The 13,834-nt window shown below is 36.5% G+C and overlaps 1 protein-coding gene across 1 annotated transcript in view; it reads right to left on the reverse strand.

Moving 5' to 3' along the window:
- Window positions 1-13,834, reverse strand: part of PTPRN2 (protein tyrosine phosphatase receptor type N2) — a 654,334-nt gene that overhangs the window by 411,737 nt on the left and 228,763 nt on the right. Inside the window, exon 5 of the mRNA XM_082755144.1 lies at window positions 8,750-8,912. Coding sequence (XP_082611270.1) covers window positions 8,750-8,912 — 163 coding nt within the window. The remainder of the gene's footprint in view (window positions 1-8,749; window positions 8,913-13,834) is intronic.

The raw sequence follows: 13,834 nt of genomic DNA on the forward strand, positions 1-13,834 counted from the left end.
AGCAGACAGATTTGAATGTCTGGCCCAAGAGCAGAAGGAATGGAATTAAATTTATGACAAAATGGTTAATTTCTTGAGAATACATCTGCTCAATGTTATAGGGAAATAGGCTAACAAAAATTATATAGGAATGCAGAAGGAAAATATGTCCCTCCCTCAATTTCATTTAGCCTTTTCTCTTTGTTTTCTGTTGTTGTTGGTTGGTTGGTTGGTTGTTTTTGTTTGTTTGTTTGTTTGTTTTTTTTTCAGTTATTAATTCATGTTTGCTGCCACATAAATTTGGTTGGACTATGACTCCACCCACATTGTTTTATTTACTGTGTCTATGTGAGATAGTGACATTACACTCCCTAAAATTAGAAAACACAACAAACACTAGCACCAGGCCTTCCCTCATCAACAGTGAGTTAAAATAAAAGTTTCCAAGGGCTACTAAAAATAAAATGATCTCATACTTAACTCACTGTGTGGAGGGAAAGGAGTTTAGCTTTTTCTGTCAGAAGCAGTCTAAGTACTTTGCAAACCACACACACTTGCCTCATTTCAACCTGCTACATGAGAACTTGCACGTACTCATGTGAACCCCAATCTCACCTGCAGCACAACAGAACCAGCCGATTGCTAGACCAAAGTGTGAGCTGCGAATTCATACACCTCCATTTACCTTTGCCTTGAGAGAAATTCAGCCAACAATGAAATATGAGGGCTGTATCAGTGTTGTGGAGTGGATCACAGTGCAAAAGTCCTTGGGATGGAGCTGGGTAAGCAGTAGCCATCTCTTTACAGCATCACTGCTAAAGCAGCCAGTCTTGCACAGCCCCACACTAACAAAGGTTTAATTCTTCACTGTTCCCAGGCAGTGCTGCACTGTCAGGAGGATACCTTAGCAGGCTTCAAGCTAGCTGAAGGGGAAATCTTTGCTTTACAAACCTGTGTGTGCTGTAGACACGATGTTACACACTGCACCAAGTTCATTGTTAGGTTTGTCTGAAAATAACAGGCAAGCCCAATGAAAAAATTCAATTTTCTGAGAAATAGTGGAACAAAAGCCTTTTCTACCAACTGATAATGGCCTTTTTGCATAGAGTAGAGAGTGATATTATATCATGCAAGAAATCACTGGGGGGGGGGGGGGGAAATAAAAAAAAAAAAACTAGGAAGATGAATATATAATCCAGATTCCACTAAAGAGGCCAAGACAGTGCCTCCTGCAGCAATGGTACAATACCAGGCCCATGGTCTTCTGACAGATTCACAAGCTTAAGGCAACAGGGGCTATTACGGTCATCTCATATGATCTATTATTTCACTAATAATTTTCTGTAGCTATCTCATATTTTCTCCCTGAGAATTATAACAGCTTTGAAACTATTTAAGGACTACATCAGAGAAGTAAAGATGGCAAAGATTGTTAATTAACATCCTGTAGTTTGCAATGCCAAAAGCCTGATCAAGCAAAAGGACTTCTCAGAATCTCCTTTGGTCAAAACAAGTGATGACTTTGCTTCCTAATTCTGGTTGTGAAACTGCAATGTAACAGAACTGTCTGGGGCCTGACTGTATAGCATTCAATAATCTACACTTATCTACACTTATCTACTACAATTTCAGTTGACAGAGATTTGATTGTGAGCAGTTTATTCTACCATTTTTAAACAAAACAACCTCCAAAATAAAAGAGAAAACATAGGATAACTACACTGCATTCTTTCATGTATAAGTAACTATTTAAAAAATTCACTTTTAAGTCACAAATGTTCCCAGTCATTCTTGGTCTCCTTTGGGATGTTCTTAGCTGCACGCCTACCCTTCAGCCTTCTCTAGCAGACTCTCCTGCATAAATAATTCTTATCATTAGTTGTCATTTCTTGTGCTGCTGAGGAACTTGCTGGCTTTAGTCTTCATAAGTAACTGCTGGTTGTTGTCTCTGTTTCTGAGAAATCTGCATCCTATTGGATAAAATGAAGTTTCTACAGCACTGGGTGAGGAGCTGTCTAATCTGTGTGCCATGCTGGTTTGACTGCCAGCCTCAGAGTGCCTTCAGCTCTCTCCAGCTACCAGATTCAGGAGCTCCCTAACATTAGAACAAGAACCAATAAAGCGACAAACAGCCCCTAGTGGATGGTAGAAATTGTGCAGCGTGGTGATCGGTGCCGATAGATATACCAGGGTTTATCAGCCTCCCTTCTATGAGAACAGTTTGCTCATATGTCAATAAGTCTGTTACTTAAGGTTTCAGCGAAAGATGTTTAAACACATTTTCTCTAGGCATATGCTGGTATATTGAGCTAACTCATTATCTAAAGATGATTTACATAGAAACATGAAGATCTTCATCTGCCAAAAGTTGAGCACATTAGCACCAATTCAACATATTTATAACTTCAACATATGAGATATGAGTGTAGAGACTACCTTTATCCGAAGAAATGCAAAAACTTTAAACACATGGAAAAATAGAGTTGTTTTTGAAAGGGTGGGGAGGGGTCTGAAAAAGAAGGAAATCTTATTGTCCAGTCAGTATTTGAGATTTTAAAACCATCAATCAATGCTTCACCCATTAGTTACTAGAAAGAAATGAATTGGCTTTATAAATAAGCCCCCAGACCTGACACACACCATTTATAATACCATTTCTATAGCACTTGCACCTTCAAATCATTGAACAAACTATTAATCTTTATAAGACAGCTGTGTGATAAGGGATTAGGATTTCTATGTGAGTCATGGAAGTTCTGTCACCCCACTGTACACAAACCCATAGATTGTAGGTAAAGCCAGGTGTTAACTTTGTGACTCAAAGAGCATGGTTCTGGCACTAGAATCTTCACTTGCCAAATTATTAACCTCAAAAACTAAGTCACATGTTACATTAGATCACTAAAGTCTGTATGTATGGCACAAACAGCTTTCACATAATTTTATTAGGCTTTTTAGCCATGATTCTGTTAGACCCTTGAAAGTACAGGTACCAGTCCTCCCAGAAAAAAAAAAAAAAAAAAGAAAAAAAAATCCTTGACAGATGTGTGCAGATGTGGAATTTACCATGTTTTATTTTATATATTTAGAAATTTGTATAATTATAATATGCAAGACCATTATAATGTATGATATATATATATTTTTATATTACAAGTTATGCATAACTTGGAAATTCCTTTTTCTCTTCACTGATCATAAAATGAAGTTAGGCTGACTTGCACTTACACAAACATTAGTATTTGGTTAAATGAATTCTTCTCCAGTTCTTGTAGGGTTTTATCTGTTTGTTTGTTAGAGGACCTTAATGTTTCTATTTAACTGAAAAGAGCCATGGAGAGGAAAATGATCCAACAGATGAAGTACTCATTTGGGATTTGAGGCTTAACTTTAAGTCTACACTCTACCAAAATACTCCTGCATGACCTCAGAAAAGCTATCTAATCTGTGTGTGAAATAGGGATATTAGTTCTTCCCTACTTTGTAAGGGCATTAAGTAAATAAATACATCAATGTTCTGAGACATTCAAATATTACTCTAATGGTTGTTGTGTAGATATGCCAATAGACAGGCAATTCTGTAGCTTCAGGGAGTTACTCTATCAATTATTACTGATATTTTTACTAAACTGTTTATGCACAGGGTGAATTACATTTTTCTTGCAGAATCCAACATATATGAAATATTAATTTTACCATTTATACAAGCAGAATTTAAATGTATACACTGCAGAAAGGTTTTTTGCTTTTCAACAGTCAGCCATCAAATCAATTCCTGACAATCTTCATTCAGCACTGTATTTTAATCAATGTTAGACAAATAAGGGTCCTGCTTTTCTGAATTACTGCTCCAGATTAAAATAAGCAATGACTGCATAATTTCTGACTAGTTAATCAGCATAATCACTGTTTGCAGATAAGTTCAGAGTATATCTTGCAGCATTTGTGCACTCTGATTTTCTAAAACAAATACTAATCCTTTTTAATAATTATTACACATCTTAGTTCTTTCAGGAGATCAATTACAAAGACCCAATCGATTTTCAACCCAGCAAAGCTATGAGTACTCTTCCCTGAATGTGAAAGGGGAGAGTGGAAAGTTTCTCCTTGTGCCAAGGACCAAAATATAAGATTTACCCTGCCTAACCTTCATAAGCTTCAAGATTCCAGCAAGCTGACTGCCTTGAGTATTTACTTGTGCCTTTTCTCCTTTCAGCACCATTGAACTGCTGATCTAACAACCAGCCATAGCTCACTGCCACTAACCAGTCTCTTTATCCTCTCATTTTGCCCTTCATGATTCTTCAAAGACCTTCTTTGATGAAAATAAAGATTGTTTTTTTCCAAACTGTCCTTTAAAACTTAGAAGAATACCTGAGACTCAGAAATTTCTGCAAACACAATATTTATACACAAAGTACGCCTTGCAAATAAATACATGTAATTAAAAAACAAAGAGGAAACTCCAGAAAATGAATGAAATTCCCCAAAGACTCTGAGTTAATCAATTTTCTCTCCACACTATGTCCTGGGGCCTAAGCAGCACAGCAGCCTGAGGAAGACCCAAACTGCAGGTGGGACCCACATCTGAAAGCCTCGGAGCCAAGTCAGACTGAAGAAACAAGAGCAGTAACTTGTTTTTTCCATCCTTAAAAACCTAAACCACAAAACAGAGACCCCTGCAACAAGAAATGCAGCATTAGTGTAAGTGTAACAGACAGCTTTCTTAGTCCTACAGTCCTTAGGTGGTGGATGTGGCTGCTGCATTTGAAAAGAGCTTGTGCAGTGTTATGGCAGCAGAGCAGTGTACTTTTATCAGCCTGAGGTATTAAAAAATTAAAAAGCCAGACTATCAGAAAGCATAAGAATATGTACAAACTGTACATCGAGGAAAAAAAAGGAAAAAAATAAAAATAAAAAGCCAGTCCAGCTGAGTTATTTTTATTCTCTTTCTGGGTTTGAGACTTTTAAATACTCTTGGACCACATTTCAAATCTTTTCTCTTTCTATGACAACTAAAAAATTATTCGTAATCAGATGAAAGCAGTATAATTGAAATCACATGCAATTATTCAACTGCAGGCATTTGGACTTTAAAAAAAATATATATATAACATGAGATCACTGCCTACTGCCTGAGCTAATGGTTGCTGAAAAGTAGGCAACAGCAGCATTTGTTTCCATCCTGATCGTTTTTACTGCCTCTCTTTTTGCTTTGTTCTAACAGCCACTGTGGACATGGCAACTTTTTTTTCCGTATTTTTTTTTTTTCCTTTTCCAACTACTTTACTTAAGTTCTCCTCAAGGCTTCGCACACACCCCCTGCTATGTTCTGCTCACGCAGAGCCCAGCAGCAGGGCTACCAGCAGCAGCAGCAGCGCAAGTGAGCTCTGGTTTTACAGCTGGATGGCTTCAGAGATATCAACTATGTGCTATCCCTTACAACCCAGCAAAACTGTTTCTCAGTTTCAGTAGAAATGTATAAAATGTAGTGGTTTTTTTGTTTGTTTGGTTTGTTTTGTTCTGTTTTGTTTTTATTTCGGTTTTGTCCTTGGGTGTGTCTGTGTGTATTTTGTTTACTTGTTTGTTTTCCATGGAAGAGAGGTCTGCTCTAACTGGAGAGATGAGCAGGAGAATTCACACACCTGAAGCCTTTGGATTTCTTGCCTCAGTAGGTAAGAGAAGCCAAGCTTTCTCATGCTGTGCATGTGCCTAGCTATATGTTATTTTTCATACCAAGTCCAGGTTTAGCAGAAACAAATCACAGAGATTGATAATGCAGCATTTTGTGAATGGTAAAACCTTCATTAAGTGGAGTGGAAAAAAAAAAAAAAAAGAGAGAGAGAGAGAGAAAAGAAACAACAACCCAAATTCCCACTAGCTAATGCTTAAGTAACAAATGCCACCAAGTGCTCATTTTCTGAACAACTCTTTCCAGCTGAACTGAAGTGAAATGTTCTTTACAACTGTAATCCTCAGGAAACAAACTCACCAAATCTTCCAATTTACTGTTATTTATCCACTGGCAGAGTTATTATCAGCTGGCTAGATTACAGCCTGCAGTAGATACTGTCTAAATACTGAGAAAAAAAAAATAAAAATCTAAGTTAGTGCTTCCAAATCCACTCAAAGGAGCTCTTTCTATAAATGGCAAACTTACAGGTTTTGTTCCACCACATGATTTAAGCTTGACAGTGTTATTTCTGTCACTGTTGTATCAAGCCTCTATCTGACAGTTGTTTGAACAAGAGGAATATGAAGAGAGTTTCCTGTTTTAAGTTTTGTTCTGGCTCATTTTTCAGCTTTGTACATAACTGTATGCGTGTTCTGCCTGTTAATGGTGAATTCTGTACTTTAATTCTGGTAACATGCATGTGGAACACAGTAGGAAAATACCCAAAGTTTATAAAGACTGATTAAAAATTTTTAAGTTAAGATACTAAATAAAACTTTTGGATGCTTTTAAACTCTCTTAGTCTCTTCTCTTCCTTTCTTTTACTCTTGTCCGGAGTCTTCTGATGACAGTTTCAGAACAAAACAGAACCCACTCAGGGAGTCTGCCTAGAAGCACTCAATTTCTGCAAGATTCAGCTATACTTCATAGAAGGTAAGGTATCAAAGCAACCAGAGCAGCGTTACATCTCCTGCTCCCCGACAGCAAGGCTGAAGTAACAGAGGTAAATATATACTTGAAAGAAAATGATTTTGTAAGAAGGGCAACAGCCCAAAAGCTGTGATTCTAAGTAGGGTAAAGTACCTCTGTCTTACCCTTATTTTTAATTAGAATATGTCAAGAAAGCTAAAAAAGATAAGAACTTGCTACAACTGTGTAACACATGTTCATTGTGAACTACAAAACAAGACATCAAGATTTTGTTGAACATGCTTATGATAGTCATTTACGACTTCAAGTGGTATGACCATATCAAATACAGTTCTTGCAATTACTTTCCTTCATACTCTTTTCTAGCCATTAAATATTTATTTATTTTTATTTTATTTTTCCTGCTCCCTGGAGTAGAATACATTTTGTCTTCTATTTTGTTTAAACTTATTCCATTAATGACCCAATGAATCAAGGTACAAACACTGTGTCCCTCTTGTTTCTTTTTAAAGAACAGCAGTCACATTTGATTTGCAAAGGACAAGAAAACATCTCCAGGATCATGTAAAATTCATGATTTATTGCTGATTTTTAAGATATTTTTCCTCTCTGTCCCTCTCTCTCTTCTTTTTTTAAATTTAAATTATAGGTAACATGTCTGGCTCAATGTCTGCTGCTTTAGAATGCTCCTTAGTAAATAGAAGCGTATGGTTTGCTTCTATACGTGCTTCATTTCCAGATTTCCTCGTCTTTATCCCACTCCCCCAGGCTTCAGAGTACCCATCTCCATGGCAACACTCGATAAGGTTGGTGGGTGGTGTTATCACAGCAGGCTTCCCCACAGAAGGTCTCAGCCATATGGATTATTTATGAACTTGCATGACAGCACCAGACCCACTGAAATACTTCTTGGGCAAGTTTTCTCTTCTCCTAAAGCCAGCGATATAAAGCGGGGCATCTTCACTGCAGTCAGTGCCCACAAGTAAAGAGCTGAGGCAAAGCACCACAAAGATGGTAAGCCATCCATCCCCAAAGCTGCCTTGCCACTGCCTGCAGGTTTCTTCTGCCCCAGCTGAGTACCCATTGACATACGCTATGAATCGTAGTTTAGTTATACATCCCAACCAGTGAAACTGGAAACTTGCAGCTTCTCAACAGAACAACACTTCAGATGTGCCATGATTTAATCGTTGATACAACTTACACTGCTGTTGGGAGCTGCTGATGCAGAAACACTGCTGAAGTTCTACATTTCTGAGTTAGTTCTTGGAAAAAGCTAGCAGTATGGCTTGGACATAATTTCTTCACCTGTTTTTTTCCTAAATCTTAAGTGTATTTTTTAGATAAGGTTGTTGCATTTACACTGTATTCATGCAAACAGCGCATACCAATTTTTTGGAAGAATCCCCATAACAGCAGTTTATTTCTTTAAATCAATGCTTTTTTTTTTTTTTTTTTTTTTTTTTTTTTTCACCAACATGCTTTTTTTTGAGCAAAAGATGTAGGACTGTGAGGGCCTGTCATATGCATCCACATCATCTAAACATTTTACAAATTTATCAAACTCCATTTGGAACCAGATAGATTTTTTCTAGGAAAGGAAAGCATTGTTGTAGTTCTCAAATAGGCATTATTTAAAAAATAATAATAATTAAAAAATCATAGCCAATACCCAAGATTTAATAGGTGTGATTTATCTTCCTAGCTTTATTTATTATGTATACAATCTGCACCTTAATTGGTCACCATAAGCTTCCTTTATGATCAATAAGAAGTAGGAATAAACACCAAGAATTCACAGGCTAGTTCTGTCAGCTCTTCGGAGAGGAGCATTACAGGTGCTGTAATGGGGGGCAGGGGGGTGTTCAGATCAGCCAGTGAAGATGCTACAGCTTTTATCCCACTCTCTTTCTTTCCTAACATAGAATCCGTCCCTAATTTAGGTAAAATGTTCCAGATTAGAAGAGATCTGTGGTTTACAGTGTTGAAGCTGACTCAGCTCATTTGAGAAGAACTTGGTTAGTGCAGTTATGATAATCAGTTGGAGGAGGCAATAAGAAACAATGTCTGGTGTCAGGACAGAAGGGAAAATTGAAAAATAAGCAAAGTTCACAGGAAAAGAAAGCCAGAAATCACAGAATGTAGGAACTATATTAAAAATACAACCTTGACAGAAGCTTTGTCGTTCTTCTTCCTTGGATATAAATTTGTAGCTGCAGACTGGGAGAGAATATTTAGATATTTAAGATATTGCTGAAGTGACTTGGCCAAGTTTACATCATTTTCCAGATCAGAATTTCTTTCATTATCTGCATTCTGTTCCAAAATCCTGTACAGCAAAAGCAAAGGAAAGAACATTACCAGCCCGCACAACATACAATGTGCACAACATAAAAGGTAATGTTTTACACTGCAAAACATTGAAGTTACTTCTATTCAGCAGTTCTTAACAAAACAAAACAAAAAAAAGGCATTCAAAAGCTTAACAACCACAAAAGTACAGAAAATTCAATGTTTCAGCAGAAAGTGTAAAAAAAAATCACTGTTAACAATTTATTTCATGAATCAAAGTTAATGATCCAACAATAAATCAAATAAAATGCCTACTTTGAGGCCAAGTCATATTCAGAAGAAAACACTTGTAAAAAGAAACTATGCATGATTAAATTACACCCCAAAAAAAGATACAAGATAGCTCCTATACTTCAAAATATTGCTGGATGATGACAGAAATCAACACCATTAGGGCCCCACAGCAATTTACAGAATATGGTAAGACTCCTGAACATGGTGAAATAACTGAGCAAGTCAACTCCAGCAAGAAACTTAATGAGGGAATAATGAGATGGGGAAAGTATCTCTTCTGATCTTCTCATGTGCTTGGGAATCATAGAATAGCAGTGTTTCCTGACTGTTTTAAACAGATCTAGGTGACATTTGCAAAGAAAAGCTAAAAAGGTGATTAACCAACAGCAGTGTAGAAGCTTTTATATGAGCTTCAGAATGTTGTGTGCAATGAATCTGAATTATTACCAGCTCTCCTCATCTATCTCAACAACATGTCAATGATGATGATAATTCAAATGTCAACACCAGCAGCTACTTCATTCCTCATGCAAGACAGCAGAGGGAGGGTCCCCAATCTGTTTCATTGCCTGCGAGTGTCACATCATATTGAGGGATGCAGAAAAAGGTCACCTCACCTTTTTCCCATTGTCACCATTTCCTACCTATGTGCCCACACACTTCAGTGAAGAACAATTCCAGGTGGAGGAGCCTTCCAGATTAGGAAGACAAGGCATCACTTCACTTTCAACACCTCCACACTACTGTAAGCAAACTTTTATTCCACTAGTTCACGTCATGGTGCTCATTTGGGAGCACAGCTTGAGAGTACCTTTATCTTATTTTCCAAATCTTGGGTTTAATTATATTACTTCATGCACAAAGTATTAGACTTCCTTCAATGTTCACAGCTGTATCAAATGCGTGTCCTGACTAATTTAATACTGATAAATGTAATTAATAATCTAATTTGCTGTGGTGGCACCGCAACCAATAGTGCTCGCAGGGTTGCTCACTTTGAAGAACCAGAAAAAAGCATCCACCCCCACCAAGAGGCAGCTTGTGAGTGGGGAAAATTTAGTTTTTCTGCTTTAGCAAGGAACTTGACAGCTTTGGATGCAGAAACAAATGCATCATGGAGCTAAGGCAGCGGGGCAGGAGGCCTGAATCAGGCCTGCCACCCCGGCTGGCGCAGCTTGGTCTCCTCAGGAGGTGAAAGCCAAGAACTCAGCCTGCCTCAGGGTAGAGCCATGGCCTGGCCTTTGCAACCATGTGCAATTCCAGGAGAACCACCAGTTACCGAACTGGTAAACAAAATCTAGGAAAATAAAGTTTTCTGCACAGAAAACTACATGTATAGAGAACTTGACAACTTTGCTTCCTTCTCGTGCTGTTCATATTATTCTCTTATTGCAGAGTTCTAAATTCTGCCTTTCTATGGAGGGTGGATGTGCACGTAACGTTATCCACCTCCTTTTCAACTTAACGCCAGGCTAAAACTGTTCTGCACTTTTAGAAAGAGACGGGCAGTATGCTTTCTGCTTCAATAGAGATGAACTAATCCAAAGAGGCTCTCATCATAGAAGGCATCCCAGTTTCATGCACTCATCTTTCATTTATCAATTAATTCCAACATCTATCTTTGCCTTTCTTCACTAACTTTGAAAAGAAAGGAAAAACAGAAATACCAGACCAAATTCTGCCCTGAGGATTTCCACTGGAGCTAATGGGAACTGAATGCACAGATAAAAGACAGTATTTAGGTTAGCTTTTCAAGCCATTATTTACAGTGTATAATCACTTGCACTGGTGGTAGAAGCAAAATCTGAGGTGTATGATTTCTCATTTTTTCTTAAGAAGATAGCAATTTCTCTCAAAATTGTGTTTAAATTCCATATTAGATATAATATTTTATCCTACAAACTGAAAAAATAACAATTAAAATGTAAAAGACTGATAAAGCATACATTTCAATTGATGGCAACTTTAGTAAAATCCTTCAAATACCTCTGAAAGATTTGTTAAAATCTTTGTAGTTCACCAGTATATCACTGTTGTTCACCTTGTTAACACAGAAGGTAAAATGCATTAAATGAGCTATTATTGTAACTGAATTAAAATATTTCCTTTAAATTTGACAAAGTGATAGTAGAAAATGGATGAAAGAGGACTATGTTAAAACACCTGGTGAGTACAAGAAATGACCGTCATCTGAGTTCTTGTTGTGCACTTATTTGGAAGCATTTTCAGTTTTATTTTATTCAGAAAAAAAGGACTTTGTATACAAAGAACTACAGTGTATAAAGACAATAATATACTTACTTATTTATCCATAGAAATAATTATACTATCCTACCAAAAACAGGGCATTGGAAGCTTTTACATGGAAATATCTGAATCTCTGCACCTCAGATATAATGCTTTTCTAGAATGTTCTCTATTAATAGATACCACACTTTTTAGAATAAAGAGTTTCTCCCTTTTAATACTGTGAGAATCTTATTACTGACTTAATGATGGTTTTATTATAGAAATAATGCTATACCCCACTTTATACATTGAAGCTTGCTGGAAACGTTTGTGGTTTTGCCTAATTGCACCAATGAACACAACTGACATTTATCCCCAGTGTGCAGAATGGATTTTTTTCCTTTATCTTGGATCCTCTTTCAAGAATGGTTTTTTTTTGAAATTTAATAAGGGCCCGGGAAATACCATGTACACTCCAGTTAGCCACCAAAGAAAGAACTTTCATCTTGAAAACAAGCTCCCAGTTTCCTTTTTTTTTTTTTTTTTTTTTTAAGATGAAATCCATGTCTTCTGTTCCATCAGATTTCATACGCACTAATTTAGCCTAAGTCAATTTACCTTTCAAGTGTCTGAGTCTATTTTCTTGCTCTCACTAACTCTGTGGGGATTAATGACTCATTAATATGACTTCATATTGTCTTATTACACACTTTATCCTTAATAAAAGGTCTCCCTGCCATAATGTTTCTTTGATAATGAGATACCTACACTAAGTTGCTTTTTTAATTATTTAATTATTGTCTGATAATACTTTAGCAAGTGTATTGAGCACACTAAGCATACAGCACTTTTTATTAGAATCTATAAGAAGCCATGAAAAAAGTTCCTACTGTTCCCTGACCTACAGAATACATTGCAAATGGACAACCAGAAAAATCAATTAATGTTTTAAACTGTTGGCACATAAGATAATGCTTTCAGAGGCACAGCTTGGTAACTTCAGAAAATCTATCGACAATGGGAACAGCTGTAAGTGGAACACATTTGAAAGTCTGATGTTCCTAAAGTGCCAATACACAAAATGTTGTGTTTTTTTTTTTTTTTTTTTTAAGTATAGTTCTAGTTAAAAATGCAAACCAGTTCAAACCTGATCTCAGCAGGAACTTCTGAAAGTGATCATCTGTTTTCAGTATAAAACCTAAATTATTTTTCGTATCTTCTTATACATTTTTTTTTTTTGTTCTTGTGGAAATCTGGCCTATTTTATCTTACTTCCATGAATAAAAGTTACAGGTACAATCATTAAAAAAAAAATCCCCAAGATATTCAAAATCATTTCTGATACCAGGTACAGTACTATCCATGCAGTAATGGCATTTAGTGCCTCTGTGCAGTGAGAACAGATTTATGGATTCTACCATGTGTTGTTATCTGCTTTGTGATAAATTATGGATTACTGTCTCTTGAAGTTACGCTCATACCTTACTGCTCTCCCAAAGTATACAGCACTGTAACTTTAAGGTATGCTTTTGTTTCTTTTACATTAAAAGAATCAGCATATATGCAAAATACAGGCTCAAATTCTATGAACTAAATCAAAACAAACTGACATAAACACAGATGAAGCTGCTGGGCATTTTCAATTACAGAGCTGCCTTTTTTTTTTTTTTTTTTTTTTCCATAAAAAGAGAACAGAAATATTTTCATCTTCTTTGCAACATATGAAGATCCAACAACAAATGTATTGCCATTGAGGCTAGAAGCTTGAGCTTTGTTCCACTATGAAGAAAGTTTTCTAGCAAAAAGGAGTTGCTATGAATTTCACTGATTTTGAGATTGTTTTTCATAAAACCATGTACGAGAAAGCCAAATTCCCCATTTTTAACATTTTCTAAAATTTTACACCTTTTAAAATTTCCTTTTGGGGGTTTGCGTGATTGGGTTGCACTTGAAGACTGTAGGGGCATAATATAACAGGTAAAAGAGTAAATTTATACGTGTCTGTGTATGAAGATGACATTACATCCAAAACATCCATATCATTCTATGCAATTAAAGATGTTGTGTCTCTTGCCATCAATAACTGTTAAATTGCCCCTCAGTAAAAATTGCCCCCTCAGTAAAGCCACAAGGAAAATGGTTGCTATAATGTAAAGTACAGGTAGAAAGGTCCCAGCCTTTTCTGCCATAAGATCCTGCAAGAGTCCTCCTTCAGTTACAACTGTGTATTGGAAGAATAAGATTTTGAAGATATAAGTGGATGCCCAGAATCTAATTTTTATTCCCTTTGTTTCTTTTTGTTGGCTTATTCCAGATTAAAATGTTTACTGTACAAGCCTCCCTTTTTAAGCCATTCATAAGTACAGCTGGCTGAACTGTGACTAGATACTGCATGAACAGGATAAAAGACCTGACATTTGGTTTTCTGACACCTAA

This window comes from Aythya marila (assembly GCF_965140915.1).
Source record: "Aythya marila genome assembly, chromosome: 2".
Lineage (NCBI taxonomy): Eukaryota > Metazoa > Chordata > Aves > Anseriformes > Anatidae > Aythya > Aythya marila.